General features: G+C 37.1%; 1 protein-coding gene across 4 annotated transcripts in view; it reads right to left on the bottom strand.

The window, feature by feature from the left end:
* Positions 1–16,522, bottom strand: part of CLIP1 (CAP-Gly domain containing linker protein 1) — a 124,631-nt gene that overhangs the window by 9,747 nt on the left and 98,362 nt on the right. For all 4 annotated transcript variants that reach the window (XM_077159726.1, XM_077159727.1, XM_077159725.1 and 1 more), the window contains one exon: positions 6,486–6,538. In XM_077159726.1, the coding sequence (XP_077015841.1) occupies positions 6,486–6,538 (53 nt within the window). The remainder of the gene's footprint in view (positions 1–6,485; positions 6,539–16,522) is intronic.

The raw sequence follows: 16,522 nt of genomic DNA, 5'->3' as shown, positions 1-16,522 counted from the left end.
AAGGTTGCTACTACTGTTCAAACTGAAGGATTACTACTTTTCAACCATAGAATCTGAAGAGGACATTAAGTTACTCATAGAAATTAAAGATAATAAAGGCAAGAAGAGTAAAATGTTAAAGTGGTTTCTTAAGTGCAGAATGGAAGTAGGGGGAGCCTAGAGGGAGAAATCAGAGCTTCGTTATGCTATCATAACTTTGGGCATTTGGTTATCAATGTAGACAGAGGGGGAGGCCTTTAATGAGAGGGGAAACATGTACCTTGAAGCCAAGGAGTAGAAAAAGAAAGGGAAAGACGAAGGAAAGAGGGAGAGGGAAGGCAAGACGCAATATACACAACCCAACAGGGTAGGCTTGTATGTGTTTTATATTTTTATGGTATACATATATATAGATAGATAGATATTTATTTTTAAATTATTTGATAAAAATCATCACATGCATTAAAAGTGTCAAGGTCATGAAAGATAGGGAAAGACTGAGGAATTGTTACAGACTGGAGGAGACTAAGGAGATACTACTACTAAATGCAATATGAGATCCTGCAAGATATAAAGGACTTTAATGGGGAAATCCAGATAAAGTCTAGAGTTTAGTTCATAGTGTTGTACCAACGTAAATTTCTTAGTTTGACAAATGTATCATGGTTATGTAAGATACTCATCTTAAGGGAAGCTGGGTGAAGGATATATGGAAACTAACTTTGCTAACTCTTCTGCAAATCTAAAAGTATTTAAAAACAAAGTTTTAAAAAGAATCACATGCAGTATGAAGTGCAAAAAGACTTTGTATCACAAAAATATTTGGGGAAAAAACAAAACTGGGGGAAATTTTCTTAGCTAGCCCTCAGGCCATACTATCTTGACTGTCCCGTAAGCTAAGACACAACTTGAATGTAGAGAGTTAATTATCAGTGAGACTTCTGAACCTTAACAAGCCCAACTGCTCCTGGTTCTATTAGAACTAACTGGGTGAAGGCAGTGGATGTGCTGGTTCAGTCCATCTTGGAAGCGACTGAGCAGCAGGAATCTGAGGCCCAGGTTAGGCATGGTGGATGCATGTCTGGTTAGTGAGACCCAAGATATCCGGCATATGAATTACAGAGTTCTCATGGTTTATGGTAAATTGAAATTCTACACAAAGATGGAAATTTAAGTCTTGTATTTATCTCATTGTGGGCTTACACTTATACTCCAGAATGATAAGTAGTCAGAAAAGAATCTGAGACTTACAGAAATTTCTTGAATTCAACACCCAAGCATTATATGTACACTGGACAGGGGCAGGCATCAGTGCTGCTAAATTACTAATGAGTAATATCTTGTTAAGAAAAAGGATCTTGCTTAGGTTAAAACAAACAAACAAAAATTTGAATGGAAGGAATGTAAAGACACCTGGAAAGTAAATATCTGATGTTATTCCAAAGATTCAGTAACTCTTGAGGTTCTTAAGTCTGTTAAAATTACTTGATCATGTGTTCTATTGTAAAACTATTTAAGAGCTTTACTTGTTACAACTCCAACTCATCACTGAAAAATGTATTTTTAAATGCTTTTACTGAAAATTATCAGAATTTGGTAGTAGTTTAACAGATTGAGATTATCCTACAATCAGGACTCTAGTTGGACAAGGTCCCACAGCTTCTTTGTGTTAGGGGTAGACAAATACTACCATCTGGCAGAAGGAAAAGGAACGGGTGTCTCATTCTCCAGTGCTATCAATCAAAGACTCTATGCTCATATCATGTATACAGACAACCTCTAAGTGAAGTTGTGTTCTAAGAAGACAGCAAGTAGGACGTTTCTGGTACAAGTTTTAAAAAAAGATGCATGGTTAAGAAAGAAATCTGACTTGTGATTTTATATACTAAATAACATGACACAAATACCTTGGCAGCTCATCTTTGTGACAGATCTTCATTGGCTTCTTAGGCCATTTCTAAGCCCTACTCCCACTGTGCAAACCAAGAAGAGCTAAATTTAACCATTTATGCCAACATTACTGACATCTGAGTCACAAATCAGACTGACAGGGGAGCCTCTATTACTGTTAAGCCATGGTGGCTGGAATGACTTGGAATGATTCAAAAGATCAAGAAGGGAAGATAAACATAATATGAAAGAAGGGTTAGAAGGGCCAGAAATCTTTTTTCTCACCTCATCTCCCAAGGGAACATATTGCCCAGATTCTTTACTCACTACTTAAATAAGAAATAAATTCTGGTAATGAAGCAAATACCTTAAAGTGTTACTGGGTAAGCTTTAAAAATGCAAGATAACAAGAACCAAATATTAGAAACATGAAGAGAAATGCAAATACAGTAAGGAGAACTAAATTTGCACTGAAGTTCTTCGCTGCATACAGATATAAAACAGAAGAATAAGTGTGCTGGTGTATATGTATGTATAGACTGCTGGTGTGTATGTATGTATAGACTGCTGGTGTGTGTGTATGTGTGCACTGCTGGTGTGTGTGTATGTGTGCACTGCTGGTGTGTATGTCTACACTGCTGGTGTGTATGTCTACACTGCTGGTGTGTGTGTACATCTACACTGCTGGTGTGTGTGTGTATATGTGCACTGCTGGTGTGTGTGTATGTGTGCACTGCTGGTGTGTGTGTATGTGTGCACTGCTGGTGTGTATGTCTACACTGCTGGTGTGTGTGTACATCTACACTGCTGGTGTGTGTGTGTATGTGTGCACTGCTGGTGTGTGTGTACATCTACACTGCTGGTGTGTGTGTGTATGTGTACACTGCTGGTGTGTGTGTATGTGTGCACTGCTGGTGTGTGTGTATGTGTGCACTGCTGGTGTGTATGTCTACACTGCTGGTGTGTGTGTACATCTACACTGCTGGTGTGTGTGTGTATGTGTGCACTGCTGGTGTGTGTGTATGTGTGCACTGCTGGTGTGTGTGTATGTGTGCACTGCTGGTGTGTATGTCTACACTGCTGGTGTGTGTGTATGTCTACACTGCTGGTGTGTATGTCTACACTGCTGGTGTGTGTGTACATCTACACTGCTGGTGTGTGTGTGTATGTGTGCACTGCTGGTGTGTGTGTATGTGTACACTGCTGGTGTGTATGTCTACACTGCTGGTGTGTGTGTATGTCTACACTGCTGGTGTGTATGTCTACACTGCTGGTGTGTGTGTACATCTACACTGCTGGTGTGTGTGTGTATGTGTGCACTGCTGGTGTGTGTGTATGTGTACACTGCTGGTGTGTATGTCTACACTGCTGGTGTGTGTGTATGTCTACACTGCTGGTGTGTATGTCTACACTGCTGGTGTGTGTGTACATCTACACTGCTGGTGTGTGTGTGTATGTGTGCACTGCTGGTGTGTGTGTGTATACACTGCTGGTGTGTGTGTATGTCTACACTGCTGGTGTGTGTGTATGTATACACTGCTGGTGTGTGTGTATGTGTACACTGCTGGTGTGTGTATATGTGTACACTGCTGGTGTGTGTGTGTGTGTGTGTACACTGCTGGTGTGTGCGTGTGTGTGCACTGCTGGTGTGTGTGTATGTGTACACTGCTGAGGATATTTTACAAAACAAAAGCAAGACACACAGGGACAAAGGCAGCCAAAAAATATATACAACAATTTGGTTTACTAAAAATATATGAAATTTATTTATTATGACGTGGATAGACTTTCTTTAGTCTTACCATTAAAGACACACAGATATAGCGAAGGAAGCAAGAGTAGGAAAGGGAAAAGAGAGGAGTGGAATGAGCATCGATAAGTAGCGCGAGCTCAAAGACAGTCAAGACAGTCAGCAACCCACAGTGAGCTTAATGAGCTGAAGGGGCACGGGACCTCTTCAGAATCTGCAGACAATATCAGCAACCAAGTTTAGTTCCTGAGAGAAATTGTGCATTTACACTAACAGAATTAATTCTGACTCTAAAAATTCCATGTCGAAGATTTTGGTTTTGGAATCTCTTCTTTGACATCAAAAAGCCTAGAAAAGGGAGGGAAGCTGAGCAAGTGCCCAAGTCTGCTTCAGACTTGTGTGGTGGAGAGGAATAAATATCTCCAGTTCTGTCAATTAGAGCAATCAAAGTTTACTCTGATTTATTTGTTAGACATCTTGGAACCTGTTTTGAAAATAGTTTGCCTAATTTGGAGACCAGTTTTTTAAGCTTAGAGAAAAAACTTTGCTGTATAGTTAGCTTTCTAATCAACGTTTACAAATACCAAAAACAAAAACAAACCAAAATCCCACAGCAAATACCAGAAGATGCTACTAATTTCTTAATAGTAACTAACTTCATCCTGCAGTAAGAAGTCCTAAAAATAAGTTAAAGAAAGCAATGAATGTATAACTTGAAATTACATTTCAGTATAATGACCATGAAGTGATTATATACTATCTTGATTCTAAATTCAAGTATCACTTTTACATTAAACTGTTGACTAAATTCTCAGTTCTCAGATAACTTTGCATTTACATGAAGCTACATTTCAAATATTCTTTTGATTTAAGTACTTGCCAGGTTTTTAAATTAAGATCATATCAAATTCTTTTTAGTACTGTCAGCTAGATAAATTTACTTAACTATTACACACATATAAATCCTTTACCAGCCTGACTTTTAGAAGGCTTTTAAGGGCCCAAATTATTATCCAAAGTACATTTATATTGAGATTTCTAAAATAGGAATAATTTTACATGGGGGTTAATTAACAAATACATTTTAAAAACAGCTCTGAATGTGAGAAACTAGGAAGTTTTGAAGTTTCTCACCTTCATCTATATTTTACTAATCAAAATTAAGAGTAAGATTAAGAAAAAAAAGAGTAAGTTAAAGAGACATTCTCATGAAACATATCCAGGACTTAATACAGGAGCAGAGACCGTGAAGTAATAAGGCCAAAGAATCTTACAATACCCAAATTTGTTCTACCTTTTTAAACCATGAAAAAAGTCACATGCCTAATCATATTTTGAAAGGCACAAATTTAGTTGTTGTTTCATGTTTAAGAATTGAAGATGCATAATCTCTTTAAAAAAAAAAAGATAAATTAAATAAATAAAAGTCTTAAAGGTATAGTGGGGAACAGAACCAACAACAAACCCTGTAGTCTGGGTCCTAGGCATCTCTCATTTATTAGTCCAGAGACCTTGACCAAGTCACTTAACTTTTTGAATGTTGACTGCATTGTTTTGAGATTAAAAGAGCAGGTGAATTATGAAGTGCTACCTAAACAGAAGGGGTTGTGGCAGCATTTACAGCAGCTCACTTTGTATGTTCCCTTGCCGTAGAGTAACAAGAACATGCCCTATTTATTTTTCGACAGGCTATATGAGGATCTTTTAAAGAAATATAGCCTTGTGTATAGAAAATTCCATACCCTGACGTCCACATGGGACAAAGCTGTGCCTGTACCGAGGGACTAGCTGAAGGGAGGGCAGACAGTAACCACATCTCACACCTGCATTCTGGAAATAAACACGACCTTTGTAAAATTTTAAAGAATGAATCAACAACAACAAAAAAAGTAAGAAAGAAGGAAAGCCACTCCTAGACTCGGCCTAATGTTCTTTAGAATGCACCTTAAGGAACTCAGACATTTTAGGGGGCTAAGAAAAACCTCAAATTCCTAAGCAATCACCATGCTGGCAGGAGAGGGCATTGCCAGTGTAAAATACTTTATTTCAGTGTGTCAGTGGGGAACGTTCCTCTGCCCTGACAAGTAAAAGAAAATATTTTGCAAGAGCATGGAGAAATTCTCAAGTTATGTTATTCTTAAGGGTTTTAGTTTTATTATTATTTTTTTTTTAGCAAAGATTACACATTTATTCAGTATTCTACTGCAGACCATTGTTTAGACTGTGGTTCTCAGCAATAACACACACTCAGCCTGCTTGGCACAGTAAAGCACAGGATTTCTCTAGAGAGTAGACAGGGACTGGCAGGCTGAATAAGCACCAGGCTTCTAAGACGATTATTTCTGTTGGCCACATTTATCCTTGCTCAAAAACAATACTTACTAGGTTTCCATTTGAAGAATCTTATCATGGAAGAATAATAAACCACAAAGCTCTTTTTTAGAAAATTAATAGAAACACTTAAAATGGTGCTAACACCCTTTATCACTTAAAAATTAAAATTTTTATATAATTGAAATTAGTGTTTATACGTATATCAATTGCTCTATGTAAAATTATGTTATTTTTAGTTACTGAAACTAGGAGGCAATAGCACTATAATAGGAAACAGTATGATTTGAGAACACTTCTTAATAAATGCAATAGAAGATGGCTTAAAAATGAAACTATTCTTTGTTGAGGTAACTACAGTGAAAATTTAGCAAATGAAATTTCATAATTTGTCAATTATGAGTACCCAACTATCAGAATGCAATTTTCAAAATATAAGAGCCCTTGTTTTCTACTCCAAGCCACCACACACAGCATATTCTGACATTTCCCTTATTAAATACACACACAATAATAAACAAAAAAGAAAGCCTACCTCTTTTTCATTTCTAACAACTGATTATTGAGTACAGATCTCTCTTCTTCCAGCTGGGAAAAAAACATACACAAAAAAAGTTCAGTTCAGAACAAGTCCACAGACAGGACCATTTCTCATTTCATATGCCAATTACCCAGCTCTGGGACAACTAAATCAATGAAAAAGAGAAAATATTCACTACATTAGCACAGCTAATAATTTACAAATCATTTATGACTTGAATGACACCCCTTCTTCATGAACCTAAGAGTTAAAAATACCAAGTAGCACCTTAAACAGTAATTGCCACAACACTGGCATTCAGTAAGTATTTGTTAAATAAAGCTTCAATATTAACACTGTGATTCCTTAAACAACAGTGGTCAAGTGTCATGGAAGGCTGTGAAGGGCATTTAACCTACATGGGCCTCATTTTATTTATGGTTTTTTTTTTTTTTTTTTTTTGCATGGGCAGGGACCAGGAATCGAACCTGGGTCTCCGGCATGGCAGGCAAGAACTGCCTGCTGAGCCACCGTGGCCCACCCCTCATTTTATTTTAATTAATTCAAGAACAAATATTTATGGAATGGCTACTATATTCCAGGCATTTGTTTCTCATCTAAAAAAAAAAAAAGGTTATGAAAAAATTTCCAAAAGAATTTTAGTTCTGAAATTCCATAAAGGATTATAATAAAAAATTTAGTTAGTATGATCCTGGACTGGATCTAACAATGGAAGAAAACATGCCCCAAAAGATATTATTGGGACATATGGAATGTAGACCGTTGCTTTATAATAATGTTGATCCTGATAGCTGTACTTAACATGGTTACACGAGTGTTCTTGTTCTTGGGAGTACATGGAGATTTTAAATGTTAGAGGATCATGATGTATGTAAACTACTCTCAAGTGTTTATGAGATACATGGATAGTGTGCTGGTTTGAAAGGAAGTATACCCCCTAAGAAAAGCCATGTTTTGATATAAATCCCATTTCTAAAAGGTAGAATAATCCTTATTCAATACTGTATATTTGAAACTGTAATGAGATCATCTCCCTGGTTGATGAGATTTAGTTAAGAACGGTTGTTAAACTGGATTAGGGGATGACATGTCTCCACCCATTTGAGTGGGTCTTGATTAGTTTCTGAAGTCCTATAAAAGAGGAAACATTTTGGAGAATGAGAGACTCAGAGAGAGCAGAGAATGCTGCAGCACCACGATGCAGAGTCCACGAGCCAGCAACCTTTGGAGATGAAGAAGGAAAGTGCCTCCCGGGGAGCTTCATGAAATAGGAAGCCAGGAGAGAAAGCTAGCAGATGGTGCTGTATTTGCCATGTGCCCTTCCAGCTGAGAGAGGAGCCCTGACCATGTTCACCATGTGCCTTTCCAGATGAGAGAGAAACCCTGAACTTCATCAGCCTTCTTGAACCAAGGTATCTTTCCCTGGATGCCTTTGATTGGACATTACTATAGACTTGTTGTAATGGGGACATTTTCTCGGCCTTCGAACTGTAAACTAGCAACTCATTAAATCACACCTTTTAAAAGCCATTCCGTTTCTGGTATATTGCATTCTGGCAGTTAGCAAACTAGGACAGATAGGAAAAGAGAAAAAGAGAGAAAGAAAGGAACAGGCAGGAAGGAAAGAAAGCAGGAAGGAAGGGAGGGAGATGTGGCAAATGCTAATAGTTGGTAAGTCTGCTATCTGGGTGGGGTACAATGGGAGTTCTGGTATTATTTCTATATTATTATTATTATTATTATTATTTTTAAATGGGCAGGCACGGGGAACCAAACCCAAGTCTCCTGCATGGCAGGCAAGAACTCTGCCAGTGAGCCACCATTGCCAACCCTATTTCTATATTATTTTTGCAACTTTCCTCTAAGTTTGAATTTTTTTTCAAAATAAAAAGTTACAAAAGACCCAATTAGTTGATCTTGTGAGAAAAGACTTTCTTCTACTCCCAAATCATACCACAGTTTCCAATATCCTAGAATTTAAGCTACTAGTTCACTTAATGTAGTTATAGTCTTATTACTAAGTACGCATCAGTATGTAATGCTTGGCTGTAAGGTCTCCAAATTTTAAAAATTCCTGAATATACTTGTTTTGAATATAAGTATACATTTGTCACAAAATCTGAAGAGGCTAAAATAACAGTTTTTCACTGTACGCTGTTTGCTTTCCTAACCCATTAAAATGATGCTTTTTCTACATTAATAATTCACAGAAATATTGACAAATTTTTAAAGGGTCAAAGGAAGCAAAAAGAGTGGGAGGGGGTGCACGGGTGATTCTGTGGTAGAAGGCTCATCTGTTATGGGTTCAATTCCCAGCCCATGCATCCCACCAAAAACGAAAAAGAGTGGGAGGGAAACATCAACAATGAAATGTGAGGGAGAATGTTGGGAGAGTGGGATGTAGAGATGAGAGCGGCCTTTCATGTCTTCCTTCATGCCCTTTATATGGTTTCTATTTACTCAAAAAAAATGTTTAATAATTACAAAAAAAAAAACAAAAGAGAAACATAATGTTACAGCTGGGAAATATATACAATGAATTAATAAATGGATAAAGGACATGGCAGATAATTCACAACAGAGAAAATAGATTGTCAATAAACATTTGAAAAATCATTCAACCCGACAAAGAGCAGTATGCAGAGATTCTTTCTTAGAAGCTTTATTAGGCCTGAACATCAAAGGGACAGAAGTTTTGAGTTACTTAATGTGTACTGATTCTTTACAGAAAACAAAGCTTTTCTTCTTCTGATCCAAGATCTAATACAGAATAACAAGTTGCATTTGATGGGTCTATCTCTTTGATGTGAATGGTTCCTGGTTTTTCCTTGTCTTTTGCAATCCTGACATTTTTGAAGAGTACAGGCCGGTTATTTTATAGAATGTGCATAAATTTGCGTTCTTCTAATCTCTCTATGTGATTAGTGTCAGATCATGCATTTTTGGTGGGAACACCATGAAAGCAACCCTATGTCCTTCTTAGTACATGATATTAGGAGGTACCCATTGCTGATTTGTTCTATTTTGGGTGATATTAACTTTAATCATTTAGTTAAGGAAATATCTTCCACATTTCTTCACTTTAAAAGTACTATTTTTTTCCTTTGTAATTACTAAATACTTTGTGGGGAGATACTATGTAAATATCACATTTCTCAACAAACTTTCATCCAGTCATTTTAGCATTGATTGATTCTTACCCGAATAGATTATTACCATGATGGCTAACAAAAGGTAATTTTCTAATTCTATTTACTAGCTGACATTCTACTGTAAGGAAGGCTCTCATTTTTCCTCATTTACTTATTTATATCTGTAGAGACTCATAGTTTCCTCCTTTATTCAAAAGGTTATAATCCATTTCTGTCATTTCTTTTGATGCCCAAGTTGTCACAGATTTGGCCAGTGGGTGCCCTTTCAAGATAGTTCTGATGTTCTTTTGACAAATCATTATTATTCCCTTCAGCAAAAAGCATTTGTTGCTTTTTGGTACAAGATATTCCAGGCTCATCTTGTACTCTTTGTCCCAGTCCTGGAATCAGCCATTTCTTCAAGAAATCTTGGCTCCTCTTAATTGGAAGAGTATTTAGAAACCAAGCTCTCAGTACAGATGTGCTCATTGTTAATAAAGGTGTTATTATGTTTAAGGCTGTCAGCATACATCATTGAAATTTAAAACTACTTCCCTTCAAAAGACACTATTCATAAGGTATAAAGACAAGTCTCAGATTGGGGAAAACATTTGCAAAATACACAAAGAACTCATATCCAGAATATATTAAAATTTTCACAACTTAGTAATAAGCAAACAACCAAATTTGAGAATAGACAAAAGATATGAACAGTTTACTGAAGAAGAGATAAAATAGCTAGTAAGCGCAAGAAAAAGATATTTAACATCATTAGTCTTCAGGAAAGTGCAAATTAGAACCACACTGACATACCACTCAAGGCTTCCAACTCCATGGCTCCCTATTTGACAAATCAATAAAATGCACAGCATTAAAAAGATAACAAAAGTAAGTTTTGGCAATTGCTTGGAGTAAATGATAATCTCATAAAGGGCTGATGGGAATGTAAAATAGTAGTCATTTTGGAAAAGAGTTTAATAGTTTCTTATGAAGCTAAATACACACTTACCATAAGCTCTGTAAGTCCTAATCTTAGGTATTTACCCAAGAGAAATGAAAACATATGACCATATCTATTCATAAATGTTCCAGACAACTTGAACCATGATAGCCAAAAAGTGGAACAAAATCCAAAAGTTCAAATGGATAAACAAATTGTGATATACCCACAATGGACTACTATTAAAAACAAACTAACATAAACAATACATGGGCAAATCTCCAAAGCATTATGCTAAGTAAAAGAATATTGCTTTCAGTTCTTTTAATTTACTGAGACTTGTTTTAAGGCCTAATATTTGGTTTTTCCCAGAAAATCTTCCATGTGCTCTTTTTTTTTCGTATTTTTTGGTAAAAAATACATATATACAAAAAAGCAATAAATTTCAAAGCATACCACAACAATTAGCTACAGAAGAGATTATGGATTACAGTTCCACAGTTTTAGGTTTTTCCTTCTAGCTGCTCCAAGACACCACAGACTAAAAAGAACATTGATACAATTCAGCAGTCATTCTCATTTGTTAAATCCTATCTGCTCTGGTTTAACTCTACCTTCTACTTTGATCTTTCTTCCAATCTTTATGATTATTTGGGCTATGCCCATTCTAATTTTTTTCATGTTAGAAAGGGCTGCCAATGATATAGTATAGGGGGATGGAACCAGCTGATGTTCTGGAGAGGCTGGCCCCTCTGGGTTTCAGGACTTATTTGGTCTAGGAATCCATCTCGAGGTTCTAGGTTTCTAGAAAGTAATCATAGCGCATGGAACCTTTGTATCTCAGATAGAGCCCTAGGTATTTTTAGGGTAAGCAGGAATGGTTTTGGTTGGGGTTTGGCAAACCATTCCATGTGCTCTTGAGAAGAACACGTATTCTGCTGTTAGGTGAGTGTTCTATAGATGATTGTTAGGTCTGGTTGGTTTATAATGTTGTTCAAGTTTTCCATTTTCTTGTTGATCTTCTGTCTAGTTGTCCTATCAACTGTTGAATATAAAGTACTAAAGTCTCTAGTTATTATTGCCAAATTGTCTATTTCTTCAATTCAATCCATTTTTAAAAAAAATTCAATCCATTTTTGCTTTATGTATTTGAGGCTCTGTTGTTAGAAGTATATGTCTGTAATTGTTATATCTTCTGGATGGATTATTTTTTAATCATTATAAAATATCCTTTTCTCTAGTTGCAATTATCTTAAAGTTTGTTTTGTCTGATGTTAGCATTGTCACTTTAGCCCTCTTTTGGTTTCTGTTTTCATAGTTTATTTTTTTCCATTCTTTTACTTTCAACCTATTTGTGTCTTTGAATCTAAAGTACATCTCTTGTAGACAGCATATAATTAGATCATGTTTTAAAATCCATTCTGCCATTTTAATTGAAGTATTTAGTCCATTTAGATGTAATTATATGATAAAGTTACTTTTTAAAAAATTCCATTTCTGTAGTACATGGAACCCTGAGTAGGGCATGAGATTTTGCTGGTTTATCCAGAGTGATGCCCCAATAAATCCCAGAGTGATTTGAACAGTGAATAATAAAGTATTTGCAAAGTTCCCTTTGGGGAATGGTGAGAAAGGGGGGAAATTCAACTTCCCCAAGTTGAATTGCTTTTTTAGCATGGTCAGGCACCGGGAATCAAACCCAGGTCTCTGGCATGGCTGGTGAGAACTCTGCCACTCAGCCACCGTGGCCCACCCCCCAAGCTGAATTCTTGATATTCTCACAAGCAGTGCAGACAACAAAAGCAATAGGCTTAGTCCACAATCTTGGGGTTTGTTTACATGAAACTTAACCCCACAAAGGATAGGTCAAGCCTACTTAAAATTAGGCCTAAGAGTCAGTCACCCCCAAGAGAACCTCTTTTGTTGCTCAGATGTGGCCTCTCTCTCCAGCCAACACAGCAAGCAAACTCACCATCTTCCCTCTGTCTACATGGGACATGACTCCCAGGGGTGTGGACCTTCCTGGCAACATAGAACAGAAATCTTAGAATGAGCTGAGACTCAGCATCAAGGGATTGAGAAAACCTTTTCGACCAAAAGAGGGAAGAGCGAAATGAGACAAAATAAAGTGTCAATGGCTGAGAGATTGATTCCAAACAGAGTCGAGAGGTTATCCTGGAGGCTATTTTTACACATTAAATAGATATCACCTTGTTAGTCAAGATGTAATGGAAAGGCTAGAGGGAACTGCCTGAAAACGTACAGCTGTGTTCCAGCAGCCATGTTTCTTGAAGATGATTGTTATAATGATATAGCTTTCACACTGTGCCTGTGTGATTGTAAAAACCTTGTGTCTGATGCTTCTTTCATCTATCCTATCAACAGACGAGTAAAACATATGGAATAAAAATAAATAATAGTGGGAACAAACCTTAAAATAAATTTAGATTGAAATGCTAGTGATCAATGAAAGGGAGGGGTAAGGGGTATGGTATGTATGAATTTTTTTCTGTTTTCTTTTTATTTCTTTTTCTGAATAGATGCAAATGTTCTAAGAAATGATCATGATGATGAATATGTAACTATGTGATGATATTGTGAATTACTGATTATATATGTAGAACGGAATGCTCAAAAGTTAAAAAAAGATGTGATGGAGAGGCTGGAGGGAACTGCCTGAAAATGTGGAGCTGTGTTCCAGTAGCCATGTTTCTTGAAGATGATTGTATAATGATACAACTTTCACAATGTGACTATGTGGTTGTGAAAACCTTGTGTCCGACGCTCCTTTTATCTACCTTATCAATAGACGAGTAAAACATATGGAATTAAAATAAATAATAGGGGAACAAATGTTAAAATAAACTTAGATTGAAATGCTACTGATTAATGAAAGGGAGGGGTAAGGGGTATGGTATGTATGAATTTTTTCTGTTGTCTTTTTATTTCTTTTTCTGAATTGATGCAAATGTTCCAAGAAATGATCATGATGAATATGCAACTATGTAATGATATTGTGAATTACTGATTATATAGATATAGAACGGAATGATCATATGTTAAGAATGTTTGTGTTTCTTTGCTGTCATTTTTTTTTAGTTTAAAAATTAATTTAAAAAATTCCATTTATGTGATTTATCAGAAAAGGTAAAAACATAGGGCCAGAAAACAGACAGACAGTTTTCCATCTAGGAGGTGTCTGACCATAAAGAAGTCCAAGAGAATTCTTTGAGATGTAGAAAATCTTAATGGGGGGGAGCAGTCAGTTATCTGAGTATATATATTTGTCAAAACTCATCAAATCGCACATCTATAAAGGGTGAATTTTATTTTATATAAATTATTTATCAATAAAAATAGCTTAGGCAAAAAGCAACTTAGTACATTTCTTTGTAAAAAAATATGCTGTGTCTACATATATGCATTTGTAAATGCTGATACACTCGAAGAACAGTATGGAAAGATATACTAAACCATTTATAATGTTATCTCAATGAATGGCAATCGGAGGAATAATAACTTTTAATTTAGACATATTTGCATTGCTTCATGTTTACAAATGTGATAGATTTCTAATTTTAAAATAACTACAATTTAAAAGAAATAGATAATCCTTATTTTTTACAGATATATCAGAAATACTTACAGATGAAATGACAGGCTATCTAGGATTTGCTACAAAATAATCCATGATATAGTGAGGAGTGAGTGGGAATACAGATGAAACAAGAGTGATCAAGAGCTGACTGCTGCGTCAGTTGGGTGTATGAGGGGGATTCGTTGTACTATTTGTTCTGCTTCTGCGTACACTTGAAATTTTTCATAATAAAAAGTAAAAAAAAAAGAGAGAACATGGATAATTAGAGGGATAAAAGGAGAGCTACTTCAAAGAAAAATATTATAAGAATAAGATCACAGTGAAGGTAATATACAAATGACCGGAGTTTGGGGAATACTGCATCAGAAAATCTCAAAGATCTTACCTATCTGTGAAATTATTTTGTAAATAATGTGATGGGCAATTCACTTCATAGCTATTATTTAAGTTAAGAAAAATACTAGCTTGGTGAAATGAAGGATTGTTGAAGTTCCAAGTCTTTCTATATGTAACGCTTGCTTTTGTAGGCTTAGTAAAAACACTTGAATAATAGTCTTCAGAGAGGAGTAGCAATTTTTTGTTTTATTCACTGCTGTCTCCTCTAATTCTAGAACCCTGCCAGGCACATAGTAGGCACTCAATAACGAAGTGTGGAGTGAATGAACTGGACACCTAGTCAGTGTGCTGGTGCTTTCAGTGCGTATGAGTTAGCAGGGGCACTTGAAAGCCACATTTCTCCCAGTATGAAGAGCAATCTCTGCTGAATTAGTTTTATCAAGCCATTGCTAAGCCAGTTCTTTTCTCATCAGTTTCCCCAATGAGGTGGTTAATATTTGGGCTGTTTTGGTCTCATCTCTAAGCAAGTGTTCTAGGTCCAAAATAGTAGCTCTCCCTTGACAGTACAAAACACATTCCTGTGTCTGAGGATTTCTAGTTTTGCCTCCTGTACACAGACAGATAGACAGACAAACTTCCATTCTTGGAAAAGGAGAAAGTACTGGAGAAAAAAGGAAGAAGAGGATTCAGTAATTTCTGTGGGAAAGATCTTTCATAAAAGAAAGAAGCAAGATGGGATAAGGCAAGGGACACGCTGCCTAGATGCCTCCTCCAATGAGGTTCTTGCTGCCCAGCTGCTGGGAGTAGAGTTGGCAGAGTCCTCAGCTACCAAAAGTCACACCCTGTCCCCAGGGTGGACCACGTCCAGAGACTGATCAGTGCGGGATTATAAAAGATTAGCCATCTCAGTCCAATTTGGAACAGATCCAAAAGCCACTCTAGCTAGCTCCAGAGCACCTTACGTATTCAAAGCTGTCATTGGGACTGTATCACTGCTCGAGTTGTTCCCTCTGCCCAATCCTGCTTTCTTCCCCTCCTTTCCATAGGTACTGTCCCAAGGGCACACATGAATAAACATCATGCACACTAAGTACTCTCAGCCTGCTTCCCAGGGAACTCAACCCACAACTGTATATGTCAATTTACCAGCATAAGTTGTTTTAAGATAGCCTGCCCTGAAGACTGGTTTGCATTTAAATGAATATATATATATATATTCATATATTATGTGGATAGACAGATTTACATACTCAAATATACACACACATAGGTATCCTTGTCCCTTATCAAAGCATGCTGTTAGTGGTGTGGTCATAGGATGGGAAGACTGTGACAGAGACCAAAACATATGACGTAGTTTTTTATTCACTGCATACAATTGTCACCTTTTTCTTTAATTTTTGCCCTGGATGCTGAAATGATAGCAGCTACTCTTTTTTCTTAAAGTTTACATCAACTTGATATATCTTTCCCATCAGACTAGGACATACACAATTTCTTAATAAGGCTTCTCATTAAGTCAGTGCAAGGATAGCACCAACTTCACCTTAAAACTGCTAATACCTTTAGTAATGCCAAAGCACATCCTCTGCCCAGCTGCAAACATCCTCAACTGCCTTGGGGCGAGCTGGAAGAGACCCACGCCCCTGGCTTAGATACTCTGATAATCATTTACAGACAAGGTGGCATTTCTACAAAACCCCTCAAGAGCCAGAGAGGAGATGAGGACTCTGGAGGAGTTTAGAGGGATTGTTCAACCAAGAAATATGGGGTGTAAAAAGGCCTTTAGGAGGGAAGGAGGGCCAGCTGCCCCAGCTCAGCCTCTGCTCGGCTCTTTCGAGCCCCAAAGGTCACTGACCGCATGTTACCCGATGGCAGGAGGCTGGGCCGCAGGGGCCACCACCTGCCCGTGGCCCAGTTGGGTGTAGATGCACATAAGCCAAGGGCTCAGGCTCAAGGCACCCACCCAGCCTCCAGGCCCCACACAGGCTGCACGGCACCACACCCCACCTCCCACCACCATCTT

Source organism: Tamandua tetradactyla, chromosome 5 (assembly GCF_023851605.1).
Source record: "Tamandua tetradactyla isolate mTamTet1 chromosome 5, mTamTet1.pri, whole genome shotgun sequence".
NCBI classification, from domain to species: domain Eukaryota; kingdom Metazoa; phylum Chordata; class Mammalia; order Pilosa; family Myrmecophagidae; genus Tamandua; species Tamandua tetradactyla.
Note: the sequence above shows the minus strand (reverse complement) of the source record. Positions and strands in the feature narration are given on the sequence as shown.